Source organism: Odocoileus virginianus, chromosome 5, assembly GCF_023699985.2.
Source record: "Odocoileus virginianus isolate 20LAN1187 ecotype Illinois chromosome 5, Ovbor_1.2, whole genome shotgun sequence".
NCBI lineage: Eukaryota > Metazoa > Chordata > Mammalia > Artiodactyla > Cervidae > Odocoileus > Odocoileus virginianus.
Window position 1 is genome coordinate 76554026 of NC_069678.1, and position 13958 is coordinate 76567983.

The 13958-nt window shown below is 37.6% G+C and overlaps 1 protein-coding gene across 3 annotated transcripts in view; it reads left to right on the forward strand.

Moving 5' to 3' along the window:
• The window catches only part of FAF1 (Fas associated factor 1), a 500811-nt gene that overhangs the window by 440763 nt on the left and 46090 nt on the right, over window positions 1–13958 (forward strand). For all 3 annotated transcript variants that reach the window (XM_070468180.1, XM_070468182.1, XM_070468181.1), the window contains one exon: window positions 9593–9808. In XM_070468180.1, coding sequence (XP_070324281.1) covers window positions 9593–9808 — 216 coding nt within the window. The remainder of the gene's footprint in view (window positions 1–9592; window positions 9809–13958) is intronic.

The window sequence follows — 13958 nt, forward strand, 5'->3', positions numbered from 1 at the left end:
TTGGCACTTCTCTTCAATTCTCTGATTTAATCTTCTCAACCTTCCTACAAAATGGATTATGGGCGATACAACCATTACCATCTTACAGATGAAGAAAATAAGATTGTAGCAGGATTAAAAAGCCTATTTTAAAATTCTTACCTAGCATTTGTCTAGCAAAAGCAGAACCAGAACTCTGATCCAGTATTCTTTTTACCTATTACTTTACACAGGAAGAATGAAGGTGGTACCATGAATAGGTTATTAAACTAAAACTGTTTTTTATAGTTTGTGTTTTCATCTTAGGTAAGTTGCTTCTTTTCACATAGATAATACCATTACACTGGGCCATAATGATAATCAGTTTTGCCATCAGCATATCACTATCTGTTGAGCAGTTAATGTTTCCTAAACTCTGTGCTGAGCACTTTACAGATATTAACTTATTGAATCTCTGCAACAACTTAATAAGGAAGGTACCAATATATAAATACACCTTACTATAATTATAGAGACTTATTGCTTAGGTAGTTCCAATTAAAAGTATTCTGCTGCTAGCCTTGTGAACCATTAAACTAGAAATTTCATTTTCATGGTACCCAAACTACTACCTGCAGCCTGTTCTTCATATGCAGAAGCAGCCCCAAAATCATATATCTGAATATTAGTTTATGAAATATGATCATTTGCCTTGATTTACTTTATCCAGCAGTGAGGCTGTATTTTTAGTGTGCTTTTAATACCCTCTAGATGGATGATTGGTTGCCAGGAGCAGAGAATAGCTACAGGATTGGGTCAGATCAGCAGTACCTGTATAAGATCCATTACCCTAGTTTGATGATCTCATTTATTATCATGATTTTTTTTGTTTGTTTGTTTGTAATTACCTTTATTTTTTTTTTCCATTTATTTTTATTAGTTGGAGGCTAATTACTTTACATCATTGCAGTGGTTTTTGTCATACATTGAAATGAATTAGCCATGGATTTACATGTATTCCCCATCCCGGTCCCCCCTCCCACCTCCCTTTCCACCCAATCCCTCTGGGTCTTCCCAGTGCACCAGGCCCGAGCACTTGTCTTATGCACCCAACCTGGGCTGGTGATCTGTTTCACCCTAGATAGTATGCATGTTTCGATGCTGTTCTCTTGAAACATTCCCACCCTCGCCTTCTCCCAGAGTCCACAAGTCTGTTCTATACATCTGAGTCTCTTTTTCTGTTGTGCATATAGGGTTATCGTTGCCATCTTTCTAAATTCCATATATATGTGTTAGTATACTGTAATGGTCTTTATCTTTCTGGCTTACTTCACTCTGTATAATGGGCTCCAGTTTCATCCATCTCATTAGAACTGATTCAAATGAATTCTTTTTAATGGCTGAGTAATATTCCATGGTGTATATGTACCACAGCTTCCTCATCCATTCATCTGCTGATGGGAATCTAGGTTGCTTCCATGTCCTGGCTATTATAAACAGTGCTGCGTATTATCATGATTTTAAGTACTGTCTATACATTTGGCACCCAAATTTATATCTCCATCTCCTCCCATTGCTCAAACTCCAGACGTGAATGTATAATTGCCAGCCCAGCATCTCCATTTAGATGTCTAATAGGCATCACAAACTTAATATGTCTTAAACTGAACAACTGATCTTACTCTCCCCACCCAATCTTACCTTCCACAGTCTTCCCTATCATAATAAGTGGAAAATGTTTCCAGTTGTTTGAGCCAAAAACCTTGGAACTACTCTTGACTTCTCTCTTTCATGTCCATATTTAATGAGCAAATCCTGTTGACTCTACCTTCAAAATATATGTGGAGCTCAGATGCTTCTCACTAACTTCACTACCCTCACCTCAGCAACTATTTTCTGTTACCTGGATTACTTTAGTATCCTCACAACTTGACTCCATGCCTCCATTTTGCCTTTCCTGTATGTCTTTTGATACATTCTTCTTAACACAATTGGCATATCATATCATTTCATGTCACCTGTTTTCATATCTCAAAAGCTAAAATCTTTACAGTGATTTCAATCAAAATCTTTGCAGGATTTTTTTCTTTTTCTAGATGTTGACAAATGGATTCTAAAATTTTTATGAAAAGCCAGGAGAACTAGAATAGCCAAAAATCATTTTTGAAAGAAAAAGATCAGTGGATATACACCACTAGAGTTCAAGACAGTATAATCAAGATAGTGTGGGGATTGCCAAAATGATTGTCCCATATATCCATTATACAGAGCAAAGAATCCAGAAGTAGATCCACATGTGTGGATCGTCAGTTGATTTTTGATAAAAGTGCCAAGACAATTCAATGGAGAAAGGATGATCTTTTCAACAAATGATGCTTCGAACTAGTGGATATCCATATGCAAAACAAAATTGAGGACAAAACAGTAAAAACACTTCCAATCCATATCTTGCATCATGTTCAATAATTAACTCAAAATGGGTCATAAACCTAAATGTATGTTTTCTAATATGCAGAATATATAATGAACTCTCAAAACTCAATAATTTTTTTTTTAAACCCTTAGTTTAAAAATGGGCCGAATATTTGAACAGACACTTCACCAAGGAAGATATACATCAGGGCAAATAAGGATGTGAAAAGATGCTCAACATTATTAGTCATTAGGGAAATGCAAATTAATACCACAATAGATACATACCAATTATCAATAGAATAGCATTTAGGAAAAAAAAAAAGGACAATACCAAGTAGTAGCAAAGATAAAGAGCAACTGGAATGCTCATATATAAAATGATGGAATCATTAATGATAGCACATCCACTTTGGAAAATAATTTGGCACTTTCTTATACAGTTAAAATATACATACCATATGACCCAGCAGTCACACCTAAGTATTTATATCAGTGAAATGAAACTAACAGAAAAATGTGTTTTTATGCAGAAGTCTGTACTCAGATGTTTGTAATCACCCCAAACTGACAAGTGTCCCTCAACTGGAGAAAGAGTAATCAAACTAATATATCTACATAATGGAATACCAATCAGCAATAGGTAGGAGTGAGCTACTGATATATTCAACAACATGGATGAATCTCAAATGCATTACATTAAATGAAGGAAGCCATTTGTATGACATTTATAACCAAATTTATATAACATTCTGGAAAAGGCAAAACCAGGGATAGAAAACAGGTTGCCTGGAGATTGGGAGATTTGGGAGGTAGATGATAGAATTGTTCTTTATCTTGATGGGTGATGATGGTTAGACAAATGCATTTATCAAAACTCATCGAATTATGCATTTAAAAGGATGAGTTTTACTATATATGTGTGTGTATGAAAGTGGTTTGACTGGTTTAATCTCCTTGCAGTCCAAGGGACTCTGAAGAGTCTTCTCCAATACCACAGTTCAAAAGCATCAGTTCTTTGCCACTCAGTGTTCTTTCTGGTCCAACTCTCCCATCATTGCATGACTCCTGGAAAAACCATAGCTTTGACTAGATGGACTATTGTCAGCAAAGTAATATCTCTGCTTTTTAATATGCTGTCTAGGTTTGTCATAGCTTTTCTTCAAGGAAAAGGAAAATGAAAGTCACTCAGTCGTGTCTGACTCTTTGCGACCCCATGGCCTATATAGTCCATGGAATTCTCCAGGCCAGAATACTGGAGTGAGTAGCCTTTCCCTTCTCCAGGGGATCTTGCCAACCCAGGAATTGAACCCGGGTTTCCCGCATTGCAGGTGAAGGGAAGCCCAAGAATACTGGAGTGGGTAGCCTATCCTTTCTCCAGTGGATCTTCCTGACCCAGAAATCAAACTGGGGTCTCCTGCATTGCAGGCGGATTCTTTACCAACTGAGCTACTATATATAAATTATACCTAATTTTTTAAATGGGAAAAAAATCATTTAAGTGGGCTACTCAAGACATACGATCTAATCACTCCTCTGCTTTACTTCCTTTCTGACTCCAACTCCTACCCCTCTTCACCTAATCATTCTGGCTTCGCATTTACTGTGACTTCTGCCTATAATACTTCTCTCAGATCTAAGTATGACTCCTTCTCTCCTTTAGGCCTCCACTCACTGAGACCTATGGTATTTGTATTTATATTTGTACCGAGGTTTACAGTGTTTAATGTTCCCCTTCCTCCCTTTACCAATACTTCCTGCCCTTTTCTCCATAGTACTCATCATTATGTGACAAATTGTATTTTCCTATGTGTTGTTTTTCTCCACCCTATTAAAATGTCAGCCTCGTGGAAGCAGGATATTTTATCTGTTTTGTTCCCTCTTATTTTCCCATCCTCTATATGGGAGGTGACACACAGGAGGTGCTCATTTTAAGAGTTCATGGAATTAATGAATGTTAGCTTTACCTTATTTCACACACTGCTTCAGCCAGCTATAAATTGTTATTTGATGTGTACTCATAACTGACTAGAAGAGAGTGTGCATGTGCATGTATTTATGTATGCATGTGTGGGTGTAAGTTATGCCAGTCTTGAATTATTCTTTTTTTTTTTTTATTTGTTGGAGGCTAATTACTTTACAACATTGCAGGTGTAGGTGTATCCTACGCTTTCTGTTTAAAAAACATAATTGTATAGAAACAATCTTTTTTTTTTATATCTATCTTCACTGCTTAATTTCACTTCAAAAAGTCCTCATTTCTCATCCCTCAGATGTGAATGCTTTGAATATTCATTTGACTTTAGTGAAACAAAAAACCCAAGATCAGTTCATATTTCCAACTTACACTAGGTTTCCTTGTTTTGTTACAAACCTAAAATAATGCAAATAAAAAACTGTATTTGTTGAGCAAACCAAAGTTTAACAATAATATTTACTATGACTGCTATTCAAGTGTAGCTGTCCTTTATGTCATTTGTTTTACCATAGTATTTACTTACACAAGGCCTTTGCTTTTAGCCAGTTTGAAACTGAGCTACTGATGTATTTTTGTTCTTTTTTTGCCAGTAAAACTTGGGTATTCAGATCCCAATGTTGCTGACTTACCTAGTATCTCTCCATTGTTTTCCACATTGGATCACTGGTGAGGGATATCTGAGGTCTGTTTTCATTCTGGGGAAAAGCCCTGGAGACTGGGTGCATTGAGGAGCAGACATTGTCTGCACAGTGAATGGGGTAATGAGCTACTGTTGTTTATTTGTCTATAGTATAATTGGTTGAGTTCAGATAATAATGTAGCATCTGTTGTTATACTGTGCAGGGAAATGTCAAAATAGAAAGCAGGCAGACAGGTGGATTAAAGGAGAAACAGGAGGAAAAACCAGGAAATATCACATTAAGTTCTGATTTAAAGTAGATGCAAAGGGATAATGATAACAACAGCAACAGTGACTGTCATCTGTTGTGCACAGTGTGATGGCACGAGCTTCACTGCTGGGCACGTCTGACTAATTTGAGTGCTGACCACGTGTCAGCACTTGCTAAGTTTGACTGCGTTTTATACAAGAACCCTTATGTGGAAGATATTATTGGCTCTGTTAAACAGGGTAGCTGAAGTTCATAAAGACTGTCATATGCCTATTGGCCAGGATTTGAACCTCTGATTGTCATACCAAAAGCCTGTTTTCTCACCATATATTACATTGAATAGATTAAAGTTTTTTTAAACTGCAGTGTTAAAAGTCAAAATGGTGATTAACTTTAAGGAAGGTAATTCTCAGGAAGGGAACAAAAGGATTCTGAGAACTTTGATCAGGGTGCTAGTTATACAGAAATGTTCACTTACTGAAAATTTATCAAGTTGTATACTTAACAAAAGATACTGTGTATCAGCTGTGTATAACACTGATTCAAAATTTATTTTTAAAAGTTTAAAATGTGTATTTAAATGAAACTTAATGAAGAGATTCTGAGGTGATGAAAAGTTTTAGAAATAGATAGTGGTGATGGCAACAAAACACTATGAATATACTTAATGCCACTGGTGGCTATCTTTTGGTGGTGAATCTAGATTTTAATTAGTAATGTTTTCTTATCACTTACTCTAGTTTTTACAGTAAATGTATATTATATTAATAATCAAGAAAAATAGTTTAGAAAATGTATATAGCTAATCCATAGGGTAGTTTACCCTTTAAATAACTCTTGCTTAGCTGGCCCTTGTAGGACACATGTAGAAACTTAATCTGAACAGTTGATGCTGGAGGAAGTCAACCTCAAAGAAAGGAAACTCAGGGTGTTCAGTTCTTGGTTCCTAGAAATAGAAGCCATGATATTCAGATTCTTTTAGCATTTGCTGAGCACCTACTATGTGCTTATCTCCATACTAAACACTTTTACATGCAGTATTTCAGTTAACATGTTAGTTTATTGCTTCTGTTATCAAATACATATAGTGAGCATCTATTTTGTACTATGCCCTATAGTTATAATAAAAAGTAAGATATATTCTCACATCCTTACAGAGCCTGAAGGCTAGTGGGAAAGCCAGACATTAAACAAACAAGTATCAATAACACAGTATACTGAAAGCTATGATAGACATAATTGGAACTTAATTTTGATGTACATAGGTTCATCTTTTCATTGGGTTTTTAACATATGACAGTGTTACTAAAATAGTTTAATATTTGAAAATATTTTGCTGAAACTCATTGCTGACTCAGAACACTAATATTAGATAAACTTCTACTTATGGTATCAAAAAAAAAGAAGTAACTGAGTTAACTTTCTATTCTTCTGGTTTTTAAACAATATTTTTGGCTCCATTTCTGAATATCAACTTCACCATATAAAAAATGAGAGTGTATGGGAAGACCCAGAGGGATCGGGTGGAGAGGGAGGTGGGAGGGGGGACTGGGATGGGGAATACATGTAAATCCATGGCTAATTCATTTCAATGTATGACAAAAACTACTGTAATGATGTAAAGTAATTAGCCTCCAACTAATAAAAATAAATGGAAAAAAAAAATGAGAGTGTAGGACTATTTAGCCAGTGTAACCCTGCTGCTGCTAAGTCACTTCAGTCGTGTCCTACTCTATGCGACCCCATAGACGTGTCAGCCCACCAGGCTCCCCTATCCCTGAGATTCTCCAGACAAGAGTACTGGAGTGGGTTGCTATTTCCTTTCCCAGTGCGTGAAAGTGAAGTCGCTCAGTCGTGTCTGACTCTTAGCGACCCCATGGACTGCAGCCCACCAGACTCCTCTGTCCATGGGGTTTTCCAGGCAAGAGTACCGGAGTGGGTTGCCATTGCCTTCTCCATGTAACCCTGGTGGTGGTGGAGTCGCTCAGTCGTGTCCAACTCTTTGCGACCCCATGGACTGTAGCCTACCAGGTTCCTCCATCCATGGGATTTTCCAGGCAAGAGTATTGGAGTGGGCTGCCATTTCCTTCTCCGGGGGATCTTCCCGACCCAGGGATCGAACCCAGGTCTCCTGCATTGTAGACAGACGCTTTACTGTCAGCCACCAGGGAAGTCCCCCTGTGTAACCCTAAGCAACCATTAACCAAAACCTGTTAAGTCTCAGACACAACACTGGGAACTTTGCATATGTTGTGTATACAATCCCATGTTTATAATCCCCTTTGAAGGAAATGGCAACCCACTCCAGTATTCTTGCCTGGAAAATTCCATGGACAGAGGAGCCTGGCAGGCTACAGTCCATGGGCTTGCAAAGAGTCAGACATGACTGAGCACACAGGATGAAGTAGGTGATATTAATTCAGTGCCTCCAGGAGGAAAATGACCTCAGTATCATAGAAAAGACTGGATTTTCTGTACAGTACAGAATGCTTTTTTTGAAAATACTTCAATGTAAGACCCAACCAGATTGTCTAAATAACACAGAAAGTAATTTTTTATTCATACTAGAGTCTGAGCAGATTTTGTTCTGCTATTAGTTGTTTTAAATATATTTTAACAGGTAATACATTTATATAAGTCAGAAGTAAAAATATTAAACAGGGTATTCAGAAAATGCTGTCTCTTCTTCCACCCTGTTTACCCCACCTCTGTAGGTTACCATTTTTGTGTTTCTTTTATTACTTTGTAAGTTTATTGATTTTTCTCCAAAGTAGCAGCCTATTTATTGGTTACTAGTTATGTTTTTCTTCTTTTTTTCTAATGCAATTACTTTATGCTTTTAGTTTTATTTTCTTCTCAGCTTACTTTCCATTTGTCTTACTAGGGTTTTTTTTTTTTCTCCTAGTTTTTTAAGCCTCATTCTTAATTATTTTTATTCTTTCCTTTTGAATTATATAAGAATTTTAGGGTTACAAATTTCCTCTGAGCACTAATTTAACTGAATCCCATATACTCTAATATAAATATGAAATTTCAATAGTCATTGTTTTCTAGATAGTCTGTAGTTTTCATTTACATTTCCCCTTTTACCTGAGAGTTGTTTAATAGAGTCTTTTTTTGTGATTGTTCTTTCTCCAAAGGGAAGAGTGACACCAACTTGGAAAATTGTGTTGAGATTTTAGAAAATGTATATCCCAATTTCTCTCTCTCACATTACTTGATTATAATAGTTGTAAATTAATTGGGGGAAATTTTTATTTTTCCTGTTGATGAAAATTGGGAACATGAAAAAGTGAGAGTAATCTGGAACACAACTGGTTACTTTCTGTGAAGCTAAGCATGCCAATTCCAGGCTTATTTGTCTAAGGAACCTCCCCCAGTGCTAGGAACAAAATGGTTTTAGTGGGTTTCTGCCATAGGCAAGGATATCAGAGACCTCTAACTTCCTTCTGCTAGAGTATCTTGAATGTGCAACAACGTAACACTAGGTTAGGAACTAGAGCCTAACCCTAGCCATGAGATCTCCCAACAGTTTACCCTCAGGTGTTTGAATCTGCCATCTCTAGATCCAGAGATCTGGACTTGGCCAAATCTGACAGCAATTTAGTGGCAAGGCTGGAACTAGGACCATAGTCTGCTCCAATAAACTTGATATTTTAATTTCTTTTCTTTCCATTCCATTTTCTTGTATTGAAACAAAATATATATAACAGAAATCTGCCTTTGTAACCATTTTTAAATGGTTACAATTAAATGGCATGAATTACATTCACAATTTTGCAACCACCACAACTATTTCCAAAAATTTTCATCACCCCAAGCAGAATCATTCCTCCATTTCATTGTTAATATCTTATCCAGAATTCTACAAAGTCTTCAGCCATTTCTACTTGGGAAATGTATGTTTTCTCTCTCGTTCTCTCTCTCCCCGCACCTCCACATCCCCATCTGTGTGTGTGTGCATGCGCGTGCACACACACATGCATGCTTTTGCAAATGCTTCTAATAGCCTAATTCATACCACAGAAAGGAAGCAATTGGGTGTTTGATAACTATTTCCTCAATCACAAATACTGAGCCTTTCAGTAAAAATTTTAATTTCTTTTCTATGTTGTTACCTATCAATTTAATGTCATCATGATGGGATTTATTTTAATTACTTGCATATTGGGCTAATATTTTAAAAGGTGAAAAACACATGATTCTGTTGTTCAAGTATTAGGCTCAGTTAATAAATGGGCAATGACTTTTTGATGGGTTTCTAGAAGCCAGCAGGTTTTTCTAGTGTCTCCCTCCCCCACCCTCCACAGTTTCATCTATCAACAGTTTAACACCTGGTTTTTGCCTTCTTCAGGCCATCAGGCTCTCCTTAGAGCAGGCCTTGCCTCCTGAGCCAAAGGAAGAAAATGCTGAGCCTGTAAGCAAACTGCGGATCCGGACCCCAAGCGGCGAGTTCCTCGAGCGGCGTTTCCTAGCCAGCAATAAGCTCCAGATCGTCTTTGATTTCGTAGCTTCCAAAGGATTTCCATGGGATGAATTCAAGTTACTGAGTACCTTTCCTAGGAGAGATGTAAGTTCCCACAGCTGTCTTGGGAAGTACGTCCAGATGGGAGATAACACATCATTAAGCCTGGACAAAGTAGTCCAAGCAAAGTGCCATGGCACACCTTACCACAAAACCAAGCACTCGTGAGTCCTTCTTTGTTCTGCATACCATTCTCTCCTCAGCCTTTGGAGAAGATATGGCTTCACAGGCCAGCAGACATGTGCCTAGTAGCCTAGGTAAGGAATTAAGTACCAGGTCTTTCTTCCTTCCTATTTCCCCCTATTCCAGCACTCATACAGGCTTTCCCAAGATCTCATCACTGTATCCCATAGGAGATCTGAGAAGTATGTGCTGAACACCTTAACACTCAGATCAGGGTCAATGCGTATAGGTTCACCATGAAAGAGTCATGCTAAACCAAGACTGTTTTGTAATTTGATAGTTCTTATTAGCCTGGGAAGTCAGGGAGGGTGACCTGAATTCACTGTGTATCTGTATTTCAGTAAGGCTTTTGATAGTCTCTCACAATATTCTGGAGGAAAGTAGGGAGATATAAATCGACAGTTAGGTAGATTCTTTACTGATTAAAATAGATGTGTCCAGAAACTGCTGACTAAGAGACTGTCCTCTCTCTGGAGGGAACCAAAAGGCTCTATATTTCATCTAATTATTCACCATACTTATCAGCAACTTAAACGAAGACATTATCATATTTATAAATTATGAAAAACAAGATTCAGGAAACTCTTAAAATAGTAAAACCTAGAAAAATTTTATAGAAATATATACATATGGAAAGAGATGCCTGCATAGATTTAGAAAACAAATTGCTGAAGTTTGAGATGGAAAAATCATGCTTGAATAGAGGTTATTATGGTTAAATTAAGGTGAATATATGTTAATAATGTGTTATGACTGCCATCAAAAAGCCAGCTGCATTTTTAGAGGTATAATCCCATCAAGAGAATAACTTATCGGTTGCTTCATTTGCTATTATTTTCTCCCAATCTGAGGGCTGTCTTTTCACCTTGCTTATAGTTTCCTTTGTTGTGCAAAAGCTTTTAAGTTTCATTAGGTCCCATTTGTTTATTTTTGCTTTTATTTCCAATATTCTGGGAGGTGGGTCATAGAGGATCCTGCTGTGATTTATGTTGGAGAGTGTTTTGCCTATATTCTCCTCTAGGAGTTTTATAGTTTCTGGTCTTACATTTAGATCTTTAATCCATTTTGAGTTTATTTTTGTGTATGGTGTTAGAAAGTGTTCTAGTTTCATTCTTTTACAAGTGGTTGACCAGTTTTCCCAGCACCACTTGTTAAAGAGGTTGTCCTTTTTCCATTGTATATCCTTGCCAGAGGGATTGAGTAGAGAGGGAGGTGGGAGGGGGGATCGGGGTGGGGAATACATGTAACTCCATGGCTGACTCATGTCAATGTATGACAAAACCCACTACAATATTGTAAAGTAATTAGCCTCCAACTAATAAAAATAAATGGGGGAAAAAAAAAACAAAAGTGCACTATGAATTAAAAAAAAAAAAAGAATAACTTAAGTCCTAGTCAACTCTGCACAAAAATAAACTACCTTTGAGTAGTCCTTAGACTCCATGCTGAAACTTCTTGTTGTCACTTGAAGAAATAGGAGCTTATGTAGAGCAGGGCAGTTAGGAAGACAAGGAAACAGGAAATCATATCATTTGGGGAAATATTTTTCTCTAGAGAAGGAATGGCCATGGGAGATGTGATTGTTGTCTTCAGCTGTTTGAAAGCCTGCCAATAAAAACTGGAATCTGATTTTGCGTGACTTCAACAATAAAGTAGGACCAGTAAGTTGAAAGTTATTAGGAGGCAAATTTGGCCTTTCTAAGAAAAGAATATTTTGTGTTGTGAGGTAGTGATTTTTCTATTTTTGAAGTTAACAAAGCACTACTGAATTATCCCTCTTTGGATATATATGGAGTCATTCCTGGTGTTCCTACTTTATATGAAACGGGGCTGAGACTAGCTTATCTCTAAGATACATTTTAAATCTTGATATTCTGTGACATTATGATCTGCTAATGTGAGATTTAATAGCATAGACTTCAACCAAGAATTTGGTAAGGTTCATCTACATCATCATCATTCAGTCACTCAGTCATGTCTGACTCTTCACAACGCCATGGACTGCAGCACGCCAGGCTTCCCTGTCCTTCACCAACTTAGTCCCTCACATTAGCTGTTGGATTTGCAGGATAGAAACAGAAGCTAGTAGTATATGTTTAGCTCCACCACTGCCACAAATCTCCTAAGTGGGATAAAGATCCAACAACTATCTCTAAGCCAAGGAGACTAAAGTGGACCTCATGTGCTGGACATTGTCCCTTCTCTCACTGCCCTCACCTACTACTCCAACCTCTTCTTTTTTCTTATATAAGATGCAAAATATGCATAATGGAACACATGCATGCACATGCTCAGTGGACCACATGGCCAAGTAAGAAACTACCTTAAATTCTAGGGCTGAAGTTGAACTTTAAATGGGTGAACACTTAGAAAAGAGGCACTGTCAAGGGGTTCAAGATCAGCCTGGCTCTCATGCATCTTTCAGGCTATGCTGGACCATGAACATCTCACCTTGGAGAACTTGTATGACATAGGGGTCAAATTAGCCCCTTCCAACACTTGGTTTTAAGTCACCCTCCTGAACCTCATCTGTAAAATGAAAGTACTGGAAGAAATGAAATCTATGGACCTTCCTAGCTTTTAAAAGTAACCTTTCTTTCAGATTAATTTTTGAACCTGATTACTGGGAGTGGGGTGAGAGGAAGAGTCTCTTAAAAGGAGCTGGGTCTTATGATCAACACTAATAACTTCTTCCCATAGGATAAAAATGTGGACTGTGAAAAGTTTCTGTTAAAAAGAATCAGGGCAACTGAGACATGAAATGCAGAGGGTTCTTAGGCTTGCCCCCTGCCTGCATTGAGCTCTAGTCACCATTCATTCAACCTTTTCAGTGTAGACCATATTAAGTGTCAGTATATATTTGCCCTAAATGGAGGGTCAGTCACTTGGTCTTAGAAAAAATTTATTCTTAGATCGCATTTGTTTTACTCTGTTGAAGAACACTGTTCAATCTGGTTAACAGTCTCTTCTCCCTGATCCCTTTCTACATCCGAAGGCCAGTTTAGACTAAATTTGGCCTAGTTGCTCAGAGAAAATGTCTAACCAAAAAAGCTTGTTCCTTATTGAAGAAATCAAGAGCTTCCCAGTATTCATCAAAAGTCCATTTTATGGTCCTTAGTCAACCTGAAATTATCTGCCACAGAATGATTATTCTAAAACCCCACTCTGATCATTCTTTTTCTTATTTAAAAAATCTTTGGTAGCTCGCTACTCCCTTAGGATAAGTACAGACCCTTTAGAATGGTTTTTAAAAACTCATCACAATCTGGCCAACAATCCTACCTCTGGAGCCATCTTAAATCCTGCCTCACCTTACTTAATTCTGTCACCAGGAGATAGGATATTGCTCACTTTTCACTAAAGACACAAGAGACTGTCATGCCTTTGTGCTTTTGTATATACTTTGTTCTCTTTCCCTTGAATATCCACCCTTCCCACTTGCTGACCCACTTGAACTTGTCTTTTAATGCCTAGTTCAAATGTTACCTCCTCTGGGAAGCCCTCCCCTTCTCTTAAGCTCCTCACCAATGTAGCCAATGCAGTTTAGATTATACATTCCTCTCTTATAGGACTTGTCCTATTGTTCTATAATTCTATACAGAGACTGTCCTATCATGTTTGTATCTATCCCAATGAAGTTACCAGCATGATGATGACTCACACATAAGCATTCAAGTTAATGTTGTCAAGTGTTAATGACCTCAAGTATAATTTATCCTAAATCCCTGATTCCAGAGTGAACTAGAGAGGCTGTTCCAAATGAGAACAGATGCCATAGGCCCACCCAGATTCCAGACCCACACCTAAACCCAGAAAGCCCACCCAGGACTCATTAGACCTCCTAGAGCCAGGGGTGGGATGAGAGCTAATGGCCCTTCATCCTTCTCTGAATGCTCTTTCAAGTCAAATGACTAGTGTTTTTGCAAGGCTATTCTGTAACAGCCATCTGTGTCTGCAAGGATTAGGATCTAATTTGTAAAAGTCATCTTAAATTACAGCCAAACTAAAGACT